Source organism: Mustela nigripes, chromosome 9 (assembly GCF_022355385.1).
Source record: "Mustela nigripes isolate SB6536 chromosome 9, MUSNIG.SB6536, whole genome shotgun sequence".
Classification (NCBI taxonomy): Eukaryota; Metazoa; Chordata; class Mammalia; order Carnivora; family Mustelidae; genus Mustela; species Mustela nigripes.
The window spans coordinates 37,442,393-37,462,188 of record NC_081565.1 but is presented as its reverse complement, the minus strand read 5'-3'; the positions used below and the strand labels follow the sequence as shown (position 1 = coordinate 37,462,188).

Here is a 19,796-nt window from a genome sequence, read left to right as displayed (position 1 = left end):
TTAAAAGAAAAACTTTTGTCAAATTTGTCTTTATGTATTTACATACTATTCTGCCGAACCACTCGAGAATTAATTGCACACATCCCTGAATACTTTGGCCTATATCTAATAAGAACAAGGACTAATCATAGTCCAGTTATAAAATTCAGGAAATTTAAGCTTGATTCAATACTATTCAAATTTTACTGATCATCCCAATAATGCCCTTTACATAGTAGCATTTTATTTTATCTTTTTTATTTTTTAAAGATTTATTTATTTATTTGTCAGAGAGAGAGGGAGAGCGAGCGAGCACAGGCGGACAGAATGGCAGGCAGAGGCAGAGGGAGAAGCAGGCTCCCTGCTAAGCAAGGAGCCCAATGTGGGACTCGATCCCAGGACGCTGGGATCACAACCCGCACCAAAGGCAGCTGCTTAACCAACTGAGCCACCCAGATGTCCCTACATAGTAGCATTTTATTTCCTGATGCAATATCATGCATCAGTTTGGTTGTCATGTTTCTTTTCTCTGTCTTAATCTAAGAACAGTTGCCAGCTCTCCCTTTTTTGGTCTTTCATGACAACACTTTTGAAGAGTACAGGACAGTTTCATTCAATAGTTTTTTCATACAGTATACATATATATGTATATATGTGTATATGTAATTACAAGTGATATACAATATACATATGTAAAAGTTACATATATACACATGCATATAGAATTATATCTATGCATATAATTACATAAGCATATGATTACATATACAATTACATATATACATATAGAAAATTAACATAAGGGTATAGCTTGAATATTCATATATGAAACATACCTATGTAACAAGCTCCCAGAAAAGAACATTTCCTGAACCTTTAGAATCTCCCCTTATTCTGCCACCTAGTCATTATGCCCCCACAGTAACTACTACCCTGACTTCTAATAGCACGGAATAATTTATTAATTTATGCAATAGCTTTTTAAAGGAGTTTTTCACAAGAGTGGTCTTGTCCTCCTTCGGGCCCTTTCCATGTGGTTGCCAAAATGAGTGTTCCAAAACTGTCACTCTACCATGTCACTCTCTTCTTAAAACTTCACCAGTGACCCCTCCTGGGCTCCTGGGAGGCTCAGTTACTTAAAAGTCTGACTCAATCTTAGCCTGGGTCTTGATCTCAGGGTCCTGAGTTCAATCCCCCTGTTGTAGGATTTTTCTCTCCGTTGGTTCTTGATCACGCCACTTTGAAGAATGAAGAGATAAACCAGAGAGTGATGGGTATCAAAGTAAGGTTTATTGTGTGATAGAAAAGTGATAGTACAAAGCTCCCAAGGAGGGAGGGGACCCAAAGGGGTTACCACCAGAATGTCTAAGTTTAGGGGTATTTATGGGCTTGTTGGCAGGCTGTTTTAATCTGATTAACCCTCCCTGTGCCTGTTATCCAATCAGGTTTTTGTCCTATGGGAAAGGGTGGAGGGCTCCTTCTAGGGTGTGTGTAAAATCGGGCGCCTGGGTGGCTCAGTGGGTTAAGCCGCTGCCTTCGGCTCAGGTCATGATCTCAGGGTCCTGGGATCGAGTCCCGCATCGGGCTCTCTGCTCGGCAGGGAGCCTGCTTCCCTCCCTCTCTCTCTCTGCCTGCCTCTCCATCTACTTGTGATTTCTCTCTGTCAAATAAATAAATAAAATCTTTAAAAAAAAAAAAAAATCCTTTGAAGGGTGGTTTTCTTTGGTGGGGGGGGCCTTATCCCCACCTGCCTGCCTTCCAACTATCCTTCATTACCAATGTTGGGCTCCATGCCTGGCATGGAGCCGGCTTAAAACAAAAAACAAAAAGCAAAACCTCAGCAGTGGCTCCCAGATGTACTTAGGATGAGATATGAGTTTATATAAAGTACTTTACTGGTTATGCCATCCCTCTTCTTTTTCGTTTTAAGATTTATTTGTTTATTTGACAGAGAGAGAGAGAGAGAACAGGGGGAGGGGCAGAAGGAGAGGGAGACAAGTTGACTCCCAGCTGAGCAGGGAGCCCAACTGGGGCTCAGGGCTTAATCCCAGGACCCCGAGATCACAACCTAAGCCAAAATCAAGAGTCAGACGCTCAAACTGAGCCACCCAGGCACCCCATTCAACCTTTTTTTGATACTCCACCCCTTGTTCACTTCAGCAAAATAAGCCTTTCAATTCTCTGGTTATAGCACATTCTTCCCATCTCGGAAACTTGAGCCAAGCTGTTTGCTCTGCTTGGAATGCTTTTTCTTGTCTTTTTCTCTTTTTCATCCTTCAGTTGTCAGGATAAGTATCACCTATTTAATTAGGCTTTCCCTTACCATCTAATCTGAAATATGTTTTCCCTTATCTTGTGATCCCATTATTTTCTTTTTTTAAATAGGTTTTGATTGTTTATCAATTGTCTCTTAATCCTTGACTGTAAATTCACACTGTAAATACTCAATAAATGTTTACTGAATGAATGAATGAGTGAAAGGATGTAGCCACTGTTAACCTTCCAATCTTCTCTCTTACCATTGAACTATTGGATTTTCCCTACTTATCTTGCTTTTTGTTCTGGGCCTTTGAACTTGCTATCCTTTTTGCTTAATGTTTTGACCACCCTCCAGCTTTATTGAGATATAGTTGTTGAATAACCTTAAGTTTAAGGTATACAAGGTGATAATTTGTTACATGTATGTGTTACAAAATGATTACCACAGTAAGGTTAGTTAACACATTTAACACATCCTTTGTCTCACATAATTACCATTTGTTGTTGTTGTTATGGTAAGAACATTTAAGGTCTATTCTCTTAGCAACTTTCAAGTATACAATACAGTATTGTTAACTACTGTCACCATGCTGTACATTAGATCCCCATAATGTATTCCTCTTATACCTGGAAGATTGTATCTTGTAACCAACATGTCTTCATTTCTCCCTCCCTTACCTCCTGGCAAAGTTACATACTCTCTGTAAGTTTGGCTTTTCTCCTACCCTTACCTCCTGGCAAACTTACATACTCTCTGTAAGTTTGGCTTTTTTAGATTCCACATATAGTTGAGATCATACAGCATTTGTCTTTACCTGACTTTATTTCACTTAGCATAATGCTCTCAGTATTCATCTATACTGTCACAAAAGGCAGGATTTCCTTCTTTATGGTTAAAGAATGTTTTGATGGTTAAGGAAGGTTTCCTGGAGGAGATGGGTTTGTGCTAAGTCTTGAAGCATAATTTGGGTTTGAACTGACTGAGTAGAGGAAGCCGCACTGTTGAAATCTGATCAAGCACTGAGGAAGATCAGAGAGCTAAGTCAACCACTCATTCCACACTGGTTGCCATTTAAGAAATGGCAAGCACTGTGTTCAGTCTCAAGGATAAAGAGATAAATAAGACATGATGATCACAAGTCAAAAACCTGGAATTATGATCTTGCCCTCACATTTTATAGGCTGGTCTTTCTACTCATTTTTTTAAAATCTAGATTTGACCTTTATTCGAGAGACCAGATGGGTTGCTCCAGGATCTGGTTGTCAGCCCTGAGGCCAAGCAAAGGTGGAAACCCACATCTGGTCCTGCTTTGTCCTGAGCTGCAGCCTTAGCCCCCAGGATCCTGCTTGCCACCATCTCAGGTGCAGGCAAAGAGAGCCTGGGAGAACTGGATGTTGCTATTGATTCATTTAAAAAAAGAAAAATACAAAAAAAAAAAAAAAAAAAAAAAAAAAAGAAAAATACAAAATCAACCAACCAAACAAAGAAACAAACTCACTTTACTGATTTGGAACTTTTTCTTAAACAAACAAAAAAATACACTAGGACTCCCTGTCCTCCTGCCACAGCTGCATATAATCCACCATCTGGGGCAGAGGGTGGGCATATGAAGGCCATTGACCCCTGTATTCATTTAAATGTAACCTCAAAGAGGCTTATTTTGCCTTTCTCCTGCCTTCATTTAAAATTTATATTTACCCCTGGTGCACCTGGCTGCTCAGTTGGTAGAGCTGGCAACTCTTGATCTCAGGGGTTGTGAATTTGAGGTGACATTGGGAGTAGTGATTACTTAAAAATAAAATCTTGAAGGGCACCTAGGTGGCTCAGTTGGTTAAGCATCTGACTCTTGATTCTGGCTCAGGTCATGATCTCAGGGTTCTGAGATCAAGCCCTGCAATGCTTTCAGTGCTGGGAGTAGAGCCTGCTAAAGATTCTCTCTCTCCCTCTGCCCCACCCCCTAAAATAAATATATAAAATAAAATCTTTTTTTTTTTTAACTGCATTCACCCCTGCCCAAAAAAGAATAGTAAAAAAGTAAAATTGCATTCACCCCCAAATTTTCAGTTTTAGGCCCTACTTTAATCACCTTCATTAGTACTCACCAAAACTGGCAATGATATTATTTATCTAGTAATTACTTGTTTTTGTGTGATTCAGTGTCAGCCACTAGAATGTAAACTCCATGAGGGCATGACTAAATCATTTCCATCTCATTCACTACTGTATCCTTGGCATTTAGCATAGGGCCTGTCACATAGCAGGCGCTCAATAAATATTTGTTCAATGAATGAATGGCTCTTTCTTAAGAGCTCCTCAGAGTCCAGGAGAAAGATGTAAACAAATAACTGCAATATAGCATTGGTGGTGATATGATATTTACAGATTGTTATGGGCATGTTAGATTAGGAATATTATAGTACTTTGGTTAAAATCAGACATGCTTAAGTGGGATGGCCAAGGTTCAACTTCAGGTTCTAACATTTATGCACTGGGTGACCTTGGTAACTTTCTTAACCTTTCTAAATCTTTTTTTTTTTTAAGATTTTATTTATTTATTTGAAAAAGAGAGAGTGAGAGAGGGAATACAAGCAGATGGAGTGGGAGAGAGAGAAGCAGAGCAGGGAGCCCAATGTGGGGCTCCGTCCCAGGACCCTGGGATCATGACCTGAGCTGAAGGCAGACACTTAACCGACTGAGCCACCCAGGCTCCCCTCTAAAAGTTATTATACTCAGGAATGGGGACCCTGGGTGGCTCAGTGGTTTAAAGCCTCTGCCTTCAGCTCGGGTCATGATCTCAGGGTCCTGGAATCAAGCCCCGCATCAGGTTCTCTGTTCAGCGGGGAGTCTGCTTCCCCCTCTCTCTCTGCCCGCCTCTCTTCCTGCTTGTGATCTCTCTCTGTCAAATAAATAAATAAAATCTTAAAAAAAAAAGTTATTATACTCAGGAAAACAGATGTTCTGGTATGGATGTCATGGATTTTTTGACAAACAGGATACTGCTTGTAAAGAGCATGTCACATACTGATGCACAGTAAATATTATTTTTTTTTCTAGCTATTATTAAAGAAATACTGTAGCTCCTTAAGAGCACTATTTGACTTACATGTGTTAACATACACAGTATGAAAAAAAAAAGTTGGTCCCCTAAAACGTGTCATTCTATAAGGTCAGAATTAACCTCTCTAAAACAAACACCCCTACCTCTCATTTATCTCTCAAGATTTCCATATCTTTTCTCTTTGGAAGAAAGAATCGATTCTTCAGAAGAGCCCTGGTTGAGGTGTGTCTGGGTGGTTCAGCCAGTTAAATGTCTTTCTTTAGCTCAGGTGGTAATCTCAGGGTTCTGGGATGGGCCCCATGATGGGCTTCCCTGGTCAGAGGGGAGAGTGCTTCTCCCTCTCTTTCTGCCCCTTCCTCTGCTGTGTGCTGTGCGCTCCTCTCTCTCTCTCTCTCTGTCTCAAACAAATAAATAAAATCTTAAAAAAAAAAAAAAAAAAAAAGAGCCCTGGTTGAAGGGCATCAGCTGATGCCTTACGGATGGAGGTTAAGTGTCCTGTTTTCTTTACCACCAGAGGGCACCAATCAGTCAAGTCATTTTACCTCTCATTACAAAACACTATAGGAAAGCTCTAGGAAGCTGTTTCTGCCATCCATTCAACTGACAAATATATTTTGAGTACCTACAACATGCCAAACACTGTAGTAGGTTGTATATAAAAAAGAACCTTGTATAAACAAGACCTGTCATCCTTATGGAATTTATAATCTTGAGCACCTACCTACTAGGTGTCTGAGAGGTCCTATTAGACATGGGTGTGGAGGGTGGAGTTCAATTTGTTGTTGTTGTTGTTACTGATTGTTTTCCTGCTCTTGGCTGTAAGCTCACTAGAACAATTACTTAGTGTCTACTTTGTTTCAAACAATGTGCTGGTTGCTGTGATTCCAGGCATGAATAAGACACACTTGCAACCTACTAATAAACAATATCTTACCTGCTAGGATAAAAAGGCATGAGGCAAATTCTAGACTTCCTCTGACCTGAGAATGGAGAACCTTAGTACACACTTCATTATCACATTAGGTTATGAGCCTCCAACAGATACATCTTTATTAGCCCTCTACCTTGGGGCCCTGATCATTGCAGATGTTAACTAGGAATTTGTGAGTTTTTTTGAACTCAGGGAGCAGCTTTTGGTCTGGCTGTCAGGTGTATGTTACAGTGGGTTAGACTAGGGATCCACCATCTTCTGGGTCAGGGTGGGACTGTGGTGAGTTTATGAGGGTGAAATGCTTTGAAGATGAACTTTCTGCCTATTTGTCTACTCACATCCTTGTTATTAAAGGTGTCAACATCGGGCGCCTGGGTGGCTCAGTGGGTTGGGCCGCTGCCTTCGGCTCAGGTCATGATCTCAGGGTCCTGGGATCGAGTCCCGCATCGGGCTCTCTGCTCGGCAGGGAGCCTGCTTCCTCCTCTCTCTCTCTCTCTGCCTGGCTCTCTGCCTACTTGTGATTTCTCTCTGTCAAATAAATAAATAAAATCTTTAAAAAAAAAAAAATAAAGGTGTCAACATCATCTCCCACGTTCCCAGGTCAGCAATCTTTTTGTCCCTAAATTGAATGGTAGAGGAAGGGAAGTCAGAATGATTGAGGGCTGGTAGGCAGAATACAGCTATGTGTTCAATTTTTTTTTCTTTCTTTAAAGTTCCTACTTATGGATCATTTACCCTGTGCTAGTCATTGTGTCAAATGCTGTATTACATAGATGATCTCATTTAATATTTACAATAGCTTAAGTTAGGTGTAATTAACCCTTTATTACAGAAGTTGATGAATAAGGAATGGATAATGTAAATGGTGGGGCTAGGGTTGGAACTTAGGATCTTTTTGATCTTCAAATTCTAAATGTGTGGAACTATCACAGTATCCTGACTTCTCTAAGAAAACGTTTCAGTGGTTATCACAGGACATGCCTTCCCAAGAGAACAGGCTTCTCTAAATATGAGGATTTAAGACTGTCTCCGCATCTCACTTCAGTTAAGATTATCTTAAAAGTCCCTCAGTTCCACTCAGACCTTCCATTTGAAAGATCTATAGGGGTCAAATTTCAACCACAGAGCGCCTGCGTGTGTGTGAATACATTTTTTTTTTTCGTTAAAGATTTTTTTTAAATTTATTTTATTTTTTTATTTTTTTTTAAAGATTTTTATTTGCCAGAGATAGAGAGTACACACAAGTAGGCAGAGAGGCAGGCAGAGGCAGCGACGAGAGAAGCAGGCTCCCCGCCGAGCAAGGAGCCCGATGTGGGACTCGATCCCAGGACCTTGGAATCATGACCTGAGCCGAAAGCAGCGGCTTAACCAACTGAGCCACCCAGGCGTCCCTAAAGATTTTATTTTTAAGTAATCTCTACACACAAGGTGGGGCTTGAATTTGCTACCTCAGGATCAAGGGTCGCATGCTCAGGGACTGAGCCAGCCAGGTGCTCCCATAGTACTTCATTTTACAAATAACTGAGGGTTGCCTAGAGCACTTGCCCCAAATCACAGGGAAGGGCTAGGAACCCAGGTTTAGTCCGCGTTACTACTTCTCTCTTTATTTCCCACAACTTCCTCTTTGTAGTTAAGAGAAGTAGAAGCTGGCCTATCTGCCTTCCCCATTTCTCGGATGGGAATCTGCTCTCCCACCCCACCCCACCGCACCCCGGTGGGTGACACACTGCTCTCCAAGGACACACGGGCTTGAGGGCCATGCACAAGGTATGTCGGGACACTTCTTCCCACCGGTAAGATGCATAAACTCAGCATATTCGTGTCAAGCACCTACTGAGTGCAGGGACGGCCGACTTTGTGTCACGAGAAGAGGCCTGAAGAGGACCAGGGTTCCACGGAGGATGGCTGTGGAAGCCTGTGGATACCTACGCATAGGGAGTGGAAGGGAAGGCGCTGACAGCTCTAGGACCAGTGGTCCCTTCCTGGGAGCTCCCTAGGAACCGCGGCGCCCAGCTGCACACAGTCATTTTGGGGCCAAGGGCATCCCCTGGAGCTACGCTCGATCGGCACAGCAGCTTGGCCCTTTAAGGGCGGGGGACACGCGTCGGCGTCACAAAGCGCCGCCACCGCGCCGGGTGGCAGAAAGGAGGCGGGGAAACGAGCGGAGGAGGGCGGGGGAGGACGAGGAGGGCGGGGGAGGGAGGGGCGTGCGCACGCGCGTCTGGCCGCCCGCCTCCGAGAGCCGCCCTCCCTCCCGGCGCGCGCCCCTCCTCCCTCTCTCCCTCCCTCCTTCTTCTTGGCTCCGTCGCTCCCGCGGCGCGAGGCTCTCTCGCTCTTCTCCTCCTCCTCCGTCGTCGCCCCTCCCCCCGCGCAGCCGCTGCCGCCGTCGCCGCCGCCGCCGCCGCCGAGAGACCCCCGCGCGCCGCGCTCTCCCCGCCCTCCGGCCCCGCGCGCCCTTCGGCCCCGGCAGCCCCTGAAGAGAACGAGAGGGCGAGCGAGCGCGGCGCTCCCGGGCCGGCTCGGCCCCCTCCCCTCACCATCGCCGGCCCTTCGCCGCCCCCCCCCGCTTCCACCCCCTCCCCCCCCCCCCCCCCCAGTCAAGTTGAGGCCCCCTCCGGGGGGGGGGAGGCCCGGGACCGGGAGCGAATTCCCCTAACTCCCTCGGCCCCTCCCCCCACTTGGCCCGAGTGTGAGGAAAAGGGCCCGGCCCGGCCCGCGTCGTGTGTGAGGAGGACCCGGGCGGGCCCACGGGCCGTCTGGGGCCTGGTCCGGCCCGCCGGGTGTGTGAAGACAGGGGCCCGGTGCGGCCCGGCGGAGGGCGAGCGGAGGGGAGGGGCCTCGTCCGGCCCGGCGGGTGCGAAAGGACTGGGGCTCCGGCCCGGCGCCGCCGCCGCCGCCGCGATGGCCCAGCAGCAGATGACCAGCTCGCAGAAGGCCCTGATGCTCGAGCTGAAATCCCTGCAGGAGGAGCCGGTGGAGGGCTTCCGGATCACCCTGGTGGATGAGTCCGACCTCTACAACTGGGAGGTTGCCATCTTCGGACCCCCCAACACCCTCTACGAAGGCGGCTACTTCAAGGTACCCCTACCCCCTCCCAGAGCAGGCTTCCCCAGGCGGAGGCCTCCGCTCCCCGCCGCTTGTGGGGCCAAGAGTGTGAGCGCGAGTGTGTAGAGGGGGCTCCTTACCTTGGCAGCCCCCCTCCCCCCATCCGTGGAAGCAGGAAGGCCTTGCTCACCAAGTGCCTTTTCTTTGTCATGGGGGCGGGGGCTGGAGGCCAGACTGCACCGGGAAATAGGAAAGCCTCTCTGGCTAGGGTAGTGGCTACCGGAGGAGGAGGGCTGTCTTTGTTTTGTTTCCCCAGCTGAGGCTGTGTGGGAAGAAAGGTGGTCTTTTCCTGTCTCGTTTTCGCATCAGAACCCATCCCCGCGCCGGCTGGAACTGCCCCAGAGGGCAGAGTGACCTGCGCTTAGTGGATTGGATCTTTCTTTTTTGGGGGGTGAGGGTGGGGGAAGGGTACTAGTCTGTCATTTCAGAGGCTGCCTAGAGACCTGACACTTTGAGGATTTGATGGGCTTCTGGCGTGGTGGTAGTTCCAACTTCGCATTCCAGTAGGCAGTAATGAATAGGACCCTAGGGGTGGTAAACAAGGGTGCCTGCGTTGCCTTGCCTTTCTCTACTTGAGGGAACGCTAATTTAGCCCCCTCTCTGTTCTCATTCTCTGTTTACTTCAGTGGTATTTCAGAATGCCCTTTGTCCTCACCCTGCCACCAACTTTACTGGCTCCCCCCCCCCCCCCCATGTAGGAATATCTGCAGACGGTGGAACATGTTATGTAGGAAGATTGATAGTTTCCCACTTCAGGAAGACTGAAGTGAAACGTTTTACTCAGGTGGTTAGCTCTAGCGAATGGGGTGGTTTCACAGATGAAAAGTATCTGAGGTGAGAGGTTTTCACTGAGTAGGACTGTTCCTTAGGCACTCATGATTTTAGAACAGTGGTTATTATCATGATATCCTGAATCCAGTGGTTTTCTTTCTTTTTTAAAAATTCCATTTCTTTTTTTAAATTTTAAGATAACTTGGTGATATTGGGGTTTATTGGCTTTTTTGTTTGTTTCTGTTTTTCTTTTATCATTTTTATAGGGACAAATCATAGATTGAAGGTAGAATGTTTTTAAATAGTGGAGGCAGAGACAGAAAATTAATGCTAGGGAATCCATTTAATTTTATTTCCAAAAGTAAGTAAAATAGAGCAGTGAGTCAGTCTTAGTTTGTTTTGAAGGGAGGGGCTATCTTGGCATAAGTTTTAAATGAGTGTCTTAGTCATGTAGTTATGATGTACATTTTTAGGATTACCCAGTTTTGTTTTTCTGTCCTTAAGGTAGAACCTTCAGTGTCAGCTTTGAAATTGGGTCAACTTTGTAGAAAATGTGAAGAATTGACAGGGAGATGTTTAATATTCATGCCTGTGATAGTCTGTGAATACCTAGTAAAAACACATCTTTAGAAGATTGTGTAAGAGCAGTTCTGTTAACAACTATATGCTTAATGTCTTGTCACCATACATTATACCTTTTAGATGCAGATATTAAGGAACAAGTTATCAGTGACAAATTGGAGAAGGTATTGCTGTGTCTGCTGGCTAACTTTAGTGACATGAAGTTTAATTTCCATAAAGTGTCATTATTTGGGACAGTTGAGAGTCAAGGTGAATGGGTACTAATTAGAATAATCTCTATTTCAGTGTTTTAAAAACTATGTGAAAGGAAATAATGGGTGCAAATTGCAGTATTTTTGCTTAAGTAGCAGGAAAAGGACTGGAGAATCCTCTCAGTCTGAAATAGGAGTATGGAAAGAGGATTCCCTACAGTGGCAAACATTGATTTCAGTTAAGTGCTTTGTAATTTCAGTCCTACTAGAAAGAATGGTTGAATTTCTTTGTATATGTTAGATTTCTTAATTTTTTTACATTTATTATATTTTTAAAAGTTTTGTTTTGTTTAATTTGAGAGAGAACAAGCAATGAGCAGTGGGGAGGGAAAGAGAGAGGGAGAAGTAGACTCCCGTGCCTAGCAGGGAGCCTGACCCAGTGCTGATTCCCAGGACCCTGAGATCATGACCCGAGCCAAAGGCAGACACTTAACCAGACACTTAACCACTTAACCTAGCTAAACCACCCAGGCACCCCAATCTTTTTTTACCTTTAATTAGAACATTTAATAACGTATGAAAATTCTTAGACAGGTTTTATGTTTTAGTTTTGTGTGAGAATTCTGTCAGTTTTGTTTTCTTCTATTTTATTCCTTATCGTATGGCCTTTTATCCCAAAAATCTTTTGTTGAAAAAAGGCAAGGGGTGCCTGGGTGGCTCAGTGGGTTAAAGCCTCTGCCTTCAGCTCAGGTCATGATCCTAGGGTTCTGGGATCGAACCCCACATCAGGCTCTCTGCTCAGCAAGGAGCCTGCTGCTTCCTCTCTCTGACTGCTCTGCCTACTTGAGATTTCTGTCAAATAAATAAATAAATAAAATCTTAAAAAAAAAAAGGAAAAATGGCAAATTTATGGTCATGAGCAGTTAATACTGGTGACAGGTCTAAAACCATTGTTTTTTATTTCATTGCTTTTGTCATAAAACAAGGCTTTTAGTGTATTCCACTACAGCTGCAGTTAAAAGTTGGCACAGACCTTTTTCTACCACTATTCTCCCATATCGAATGATAGTTCTTGAACATTTAGTATAATTTATTTATTTATTTATTTATTTTTAAGATTTTATTTATTTATTTGACAGAGAGAGATCACAAGTAGGCAGAGAGGGAGGCAGAGAGAGAGAGAGAGAGAGAGGAGGAAACAGGCTCCCTGCTGAGCAGAGAGCCCGATGCGGGACTCGATCCCAGGACCCTGAGATCATGACCTGAGCCGAAGGCAGCGGCTTAACCCACTGAGCCACCCAGGCGCCCCAGTATAATTTATTTTCAAGTTTCTTTTATTTTCCATAATAGATTCTGAAGGCAGTGAGACCGCCATTCATTTTTAAATTTTTCATAATGTCACTCTTTTACTTTTACATATTAATAGGCTTCTTATTGATCTTTTTCACTGTGAAATAGTTGGCTCCAGTCTAACTATGGCATCTGTTGTGGTAGAAACCGGGACTTCGTATTTCACAAATTTTTTTCTATTCATCTTGCTTTTGTTTTTTAAACATCTCAAAAAAAAAAAAAATCTCAAATTGTGTGTTTCTTAGCTCTGGGATTTGGGGGTAGCATGTGTGATGGGTATAGGTAGTTTCTTGTTCCTGTTTTTCTGGATATTATAAAATCTTTTTGGCCTTGATTTTTGCCCAGTCTTGATCTCTTAAGACTTACCGAGTGAACGTCTTTGCTGCTTCTATTTTTTCCTCTAGGGGTCACTCATTAAAAAACACAAAGTAGGAGATGGCTTGGAACAGAGAACACCTCTGAACTTAATTTTGCTGCTGTAGAGCAAGTTGGAATTTTATTATGTTACTGGATAAATAAATTGTTGATCAAGTGAGCAGTTAATAATGACTTAACAAGTTCACTCTTTTCAAGTACTTCTGCTAGTGATCATAACTTAGTATGGCTGCTTTGGTATAGAACTCCTTGGAGCTCCTGCATTATGTACTGAAAGCACGGTAGCAGTGAGTCTAGAGATCAGAAAGTGAAGAGTGCCTAGGGGTGCCTGGCTGGCACAGTAGTTGGTAGAGCATGTGACTCTTGATTGCAGGGTTGTGAGTTTGAGGCCCATGTTGGGTGGAGAGATTAAAAAAAAGAAGGAAAGAGTATTTTTCATGATGTTCATAACTTAAAAGTTTAAATGATACAGAAGACTTAAAATATTGCAGTTAACTTTTCATAGGTTGATTTTATTCAGTAATGTGGTTGGGACAGTGAAATACAGGTATTTCCATTTTTAGAAAATTTCAAACTGATAATTTAGGAAAGTGTTTGTTATATACTATAAGTTTTCTTTAATCGAAGCTTCTTTATCAGACTTAACACTTTGCTTTATTTATTCATCTTTTAGAAAAGATTTTAATTTATTTCATAGAGAGAGAGCAAATGCATGGGCAAGTGGTGGGATAGAGGGAGGGGCAGCAGACTCCTCCCCGCTGAGCAAGGAGCCTGATATGGTACTCCATCCCACGCCCCCGGGGATCATGACCCCCACCCAAAGACAGATGCTTAACAACTGAGCTACCCAGGAGCCCCCACTTTGATTTATGTTAAAGAAACTCTTCAATAGTTTTAAAAAATAATGGATATGTATTATTTTAATTTGTTCTGGAATAAAATGAATCTTTTCTGTACTTTTTGGTGCCCCCCCCCCAAATCCAACCCAAAACACTACCAAAATTAACCTTTAGGCCTGGCAATAGCATACTCTATTTTGTGACTCTGATTCTTAAGATAGAGTTGAAACAATTATTTTAAAAAAGTGATTCTTAGTCTTTTTGTTATATGGATTCTTTTGAGAAACAGTTATCTTTAGGAAAACATTGGCACATATAAACTAGTTTGTATACATTTTCAGAGGGTTAACAGATGGGTTAAGAATTCCGGTTTTAAAGGATTTGGATAGGTACCTTAACTTTAAAATCATAAAAATAGTGCTTTTTAAAAAAAATAATCATATAATGAGTCTTTCTGTAATTAAAGCTATCTTACTAATTTTTCCTCAGTCTGTCTGAGAATACCTCTTAGAGCTTTTAGCTGTAACCTTTTCTGGAAGCTGAACTTGGCTTGAGTGCTGAGTGAACTAAGGCAGCACTGTAAATGGAAACATAGTTAATGTCCAGTGGTTTGAGGCACTACTGTAAATGTAGTTTTAGTGTTCCCCCACTGCCCCCCCCATGGCAAAAGTATAGCACCTCAGTATTTTATAGAATATTCTTTTATCCTGTTGATTCCAAAAGGCTTTTTAAAAATTAAAAAAAAATTTTTTTTAAAGAATTTATTTATTTATTTGACAGAGATCACAAGTAGGCAGAGAGGCAGGCAGAGAGAGAGAGAGGCGGAAGCAGGCTCCCTGCCGAGCAGAGAGCCCAATGCAGGCCTGGATCCCAGGACCTTGAGATCATGACCTGAGTGGAAGGCAGAGGCTTAACCCACCGCCCCACCTCTGCCTGCTTCTCTGTCTACTTGTGATCTTTCTCTCTCTGTCAAATAAATAAAATCTAAAAAAAAAAAATCTTTGTGCAGACTTTACAGAAATGTGAAGCGTGGGTATTAGGTATGTGTTTGTAAATGGTGACTTAAATCAAACTTTAAAGTTCTTACGATTTTTTTTCTTTTTAATACTTTACCTATTAGCTCACGGGCATGTTTGAGTGCACTCCCCAAAGCTTTAAAGTTTGAGCATTTGTCAACATAACTATAGTCTATCATGATTAAACCTTCTATTCCATTTTTGCAACTTAGCATTACTGTTCCTAGTTTAAGATTCCAGAAGAACCTGTCTTGTTGGAGACAAGTGAATAAAGGAAGCCATCTAACAAATTGGGTCACCTCTGCTAATCTGTTATGGGGAAATAATAGTGAGGAAGCATTAGAAATTCAGGGTTTAGGACTATAGAACTCCACCTTGCTTGAAAGGTTGTATTTAAAACTAAATCTTTTGGGGCACCTGGGTGGCTCAGTCAGTCTGTTAAGCATCTACCTTCGGCTCAGGTCATGATCACAGGTCCTGGGATTGAGCTAAATTTTGGGCTCTCTGCTCAGCTGGGAGCCTGCTTCTCCCTTGCCCTTTGCCTCTCTCCCCTGTTCCTACACTCTCTCTTTCTCTGACCAAATTTAAAAAAATTTTCTTTTACTTAAGTTTAAAGGTCCCAAGGGTAATTATTATCTGTTTCTCCAAATTATGGGTCGAGATTGTTATGATGACTTCTGTTTATATCTTAAATTCACAGGAAAAAATGGATTTTTTGTTTTTGGATTACTTGAATTAGAGAATGATAAATCCTATTGCAGAAAGATTTTTTTAAAATTGTCGAATATATTTAATAGCAACTTTTCTCATTACTTTGGGGAGTGGGTTAGTGCTAGAGTTGAGAAATAGTCCTTTTTTTTTTTTTAAGATTTTATTTATTTATTCGACAGACAGAGAGATCACAAGTACACAGAGAGGCAGGCAGAGAAAGGGTGGGAAGCAGGCTCCCCGCTGAGAGAGCCTCGATCCTAGGACCCTGGGATCACGACCTGAGCCAAAGGCAGAGGCTTTAACCCTCTGAGCCACCCAGGCGCCCTGAGAAATAGAAGTCTTAAAACTAGTTTTGGAGTTAGAAATGAATATATGTCTTACAGAAATGACTGTGGGAAGATGATAGGGGGTGTAAATTTCTTAATGTGATACTGGTTTATGCTTTTAAAATAATAATGCTTTAATATTTTTCCAAGTAAATTTAAGCATCATAGGAAACTTGAGTAGTTTTAATGTTAAAGCCTTTTTATTCTTTCAGCTGAGTCTGTTAAGTGGTACTTGTTACCTCTATTATAGCATCTTTAGATCAGTGCCATAGTTTTATTTTTTTTTTTAAGATTTTATTTATTTATTTGACAGATCACAAGTAGGCAGAAAGACAGGCAGGGAGAGACGAGGAAACAGGCTCCCTGCTGAGCGGAGAGACCTACGTGGGACTGGATTCCAGGGCCCTGAGATCATGACCTGAGCAGAAGGCAGAGGCTTTAACCCACTGTGCCACCCAGGCGCTCAGTGCCACAGTTTTAATCTAGATTTCTAAATTTCATAATTCATTATTTATCTGTTTTGTTGTATTTGCTGCATGGGCAGCTGATATTTAATTTGAGGGATAAATCCTATGGAGTCATTTGGATTATGTGTCTCACTTAGTAACATACGTAGTCATTTAGATTGTAAATATCAAATGATTACTATCTTGTTGAAGATAACCATGGCTGCCATTTATAAGATAATATTAAGAACTGGCGAAGTTACAGCAGTTGGGGCAATATGTAATAATCCTTTGTAGAAACAGAATAACTTAACTTAGGAAAAAGTTTTTTTTTTTCGAAGATTTTATTTGAGCGAGGGAGAGAACATGAGCACAGGGAGGGACAGAGGGAGAAGAAGAGGGAGAAGGAGACTCCTGTCTGAGCACGAAGCCAGACAGCAGGGCTCAATCCCAGAACCCTGAGACCATGACCCAATCTGAAGTCAGATGCCTAACTGACTCAGCCACTGAGGTGCCCTGTAGAAATAACTTTGTTTGTTTAATTTTCGATTAGCCAACATATAGTACATCGTTAGTTTTTGGTATAATTATTATTTTTTTAAAGATTTTCTTTATTCATTTTTGTGTGAGAACTCCACACAAGCAGTAGTGGGACAGGGCAGAGAGACAAGTAGACTCCCTGCTGAGCAGGGACACCTCTATGGGACCTGACCCCAGGAGTCTGGGATCATGACCTGAGTTACAGGCAGATGGTTAACCAACTGAGCCACCCAGGTGCCCTAGAAATAAGATTAAAAAAAAAAAAAGATTTTATTTATTTATTTGACAGAGGTCATAAGTAGGCAGAGAGAGGCAGGTAGAGAGAGGAGGAAGCAGGCTCCCCGCGGAGCAGAGACCCTGATGAGGGGGGTCCATCTCAGGACCCTGGGATCACGACCTGAGCTGAAGGCAGAGGCTTTAACCCACTGAGCCACCCAGGCGCCCCTAGAAATAAGATTTTTAAATTTACTTAGTCATACCTGATATGTATAATAAGACAAAACAATAAGTTTTACTGTTCAAAACAGTATCCTTCATATAATTTGAAACTTTTCTTTTGAAATTGTTGGTAGAGGCACAGGTAAAATTAGTGTGTAGTATTTTATTTTCACATGTCATTAAAAAAAAAAGATTTATTTATTTTTAGAGACAGGCAGAGGGACAAAGTCTCTTAAGCAGACTGTGCAAGAGAGCGGAACCTGACTCTGTCTTACTAGTCTGAGATATGACTTGAGCTGAAACCAAGAGCCAGAGACTTAATCGACTATATTCACAGGTCACTTTTTTTTTTTTTTAAAGATTTTATTTATTTATTAGAGAGGCGGGGGGGGAGAGCGAGCACAGGCAGACAGAATGGCAGGCAGAAGGAGAAGCAGGCTCCCCACTGAGCAAGGAGCCCGATGTGGGACTCGATCCCTGGACGCTGGGATCATGATCTGAGCCGAAGGCAGCTGCTTAACCAACTGAGCCACCCAGGCGTCCCTCACAGGTCACTTTTGATTGAAAAATATTATTACTCAGATTATTTACCTTATTTACCAAGTTGAATCTAAGTCAGTTTTGAATATTAAATGAAACAAAAGTCCACACTAAATAAGGAAAAGATTTGCCACTAATAAGAACATTAAGAAGTTGGACAATAGGTTCTGAAGCCAGTTCTCAAAGAATTCTGAATTGTTTTGAGCAGTGTGGGTGTAGCACTGTTTCAGGGAGGGTATGCCAGCCTTCTCAGGCATTTGCTCTGAAGGGGGCAAAGGTCATTTGAATTCTAGTAGTTGGATTAGGAAAAACAAACAAACAAACAAACACACACTTTTAAACCCATCTTGATCTTAATCACTCAACTGCCTTTTTCCCCCCATTGGCTAAATAGGAATAATGATGTATTCAAGCTGCTAAGGACTAAGCCCTGTGGAAAAACCTCCATGCTAATGTTAAAAAAAAAAATAAAAAACAAAAAAAACAACTATGTTCTCAGGGGTCCTACCTGGAGTCCTTTGGAATTTGTTAATCATATTTCAGCATTTACCCTGAAAAAGCATGACAGAAAATTTGCTAGACGAAGAGTGAAATGTCTTACTGACGATAAGGAAATGACTGTAGAATTTAGATTTAAGATTTAAATCTGGGGGTGCCTGGGTGGCTCAGAGGGTTAAGCCTCTGCCTTCGGCCCAGGTCATGGTCTCCGGGTCCGGAGCATAGGGTTGTCTGCACAGCAGGGAGCCTGCTTCCCCCTCTCCCTCTGCCTGCCTCTCTGTCTACTTGTGATCTGTTTCTCTCTGTCAAATAAATAAATAAAATCTTAAAAAAAAAAAGATTTAAATTTGGTTGAGCATCTATTTCTTGGTTTTGGCTTAGGTCATGATCTCTGGGTCCTGGAATCCCCGTGCTTCCTGCTCCATACTCAGCAGGGAGTCTGCTTGTGTCCTCTTTCTGCCCCTCTCTGGGCTGGTGCTCTCTCTCTTTTTTAAAAAAGGGAGGGCTTTAAAAGGAGGAGAGCACTTCCTGAGTTTTTAATTAAATCTCCATCTTATGTAACCTTTTTCTGAAGATTTTTTAATGGTAAAGTATGGAATAAATTAGGTTCACAGAGGTTCCTTAAATTAAAAATGGTGCTAATAAGTGGCAAAACTGGAAAAGTTACTTGAGGATAGGTAAGTACTCTATTAAGGAAATCAGTAGTGTGTGAGTCTAAATACTCTTAGATAATGTGCTCGTTTAAGAAATGCCACTGGGTCTTTGGATTTCCTTAGCATTTGGCAGAGGACCTAAAACAGTAAGTACTTATTTTGGGGGAAGTCACATCCTTTGAGAATGACAGCCTTCTTCCTTCCTAATGGATACAGTTTCAAGGAATTACTGATCTCTGAATTTTTTCCATAGACCTTAGATGGTCAACTCCTAGTCTAGGATATGTGGTAGACTAAAGCAGCTAAATATTTAGACTGCTTAGTTACTCTAGTTATGCTTTTCCCTTTTGGGAAGTTGCATTTTATTAAGTTTTGACATTTTATCTATAGTTATTTGTTTCTCTAAATTAGATTTCATGTTCTTGATGACCAAAGTTTTAACTAAAAATTAAGATTGAAATATTGATTATACGGTAATACAGCACATTATATTTGTGTAGGGTTCCTTTTGTAATTTAAGTACTATAAAACTGGGGCACCTGGGTGACTCAGTCTAGTGTTTGCCTTCATCTCAGGTCCTGATCCCAGGGTTCTGGGACTGAGCTGCCCATCCCTGCTCAGTTGGGTGTCTCTGCTTCCTCTCCCTGTACACACACCCGCGCTTACTTGCTTACAGTAAGTTAAGATACTTGCAAGCAAGTATCTTATTTAATATCTAATAAAATCTTAATCTAATAAAATCTTTTTAAAAATACCAGAAAACTTATTTATTTATTAAAAGATTCTATTTATTTATTTATTTGACAGAGCACAAGTAGGCAGAGAGGCAGGCAGAGAGAGGAGGAAGCAGGCTCTCTGCGAAGCAGCAGAGAGCCTGATAGAGGCTCGATCCCAGCACCCTGGGATCATGACCTGAGCCAAAGGCAGAGGCTTTAACCCACTGAGCCACCCAGGCGCCCCCAGAAAACTTATTTAGAAGAGGTTAAATATTTTAGAACGGTGATGGTGAGAGTGAGAGATATTACCCAAACCTGCTAACCATAGCAACCTGGAACTCTGTAGTCCCATGAAGATAAAGATCAAAGTAACCTAGTACTATTTTAGCCTGCTTTTCAGAGTATCAGAAGACATCTTTTTTTTTCTTTTTAAGATTTTATTTATTTATTTGACAGAGAGATCACAAGTAG

The 19,796-nt window shown here is 42.2% G+C and overlaps 1 protein-coding gene across 1 annotated transcript in view; it reads left to right on the top strand.

Annotated features, from left to right (window-relative positions):
- The first annotated feature begins 8,442 nt into the window (after positions 1–8,442).
- The window catches only part of UBE2R2 (ubiquitin conjugating enzyme E2 R2), a 117,950-nt gene continuing 106,596 nt past the window's right edge, over positions 8,443–19,796 (top strand). The window contains exon 1 of the mRNA XM_059411488.1: positions 8,443–9,306. Within this exon, the coding sequence (XP_059267471.1) occupies positions 9,130–9,306 (177 nt within the window). The 5' untranslated portion in view covers positions 8,443–9,129. The remainder of the gene's footprint in view (positions 9,307–19,796) is intronic.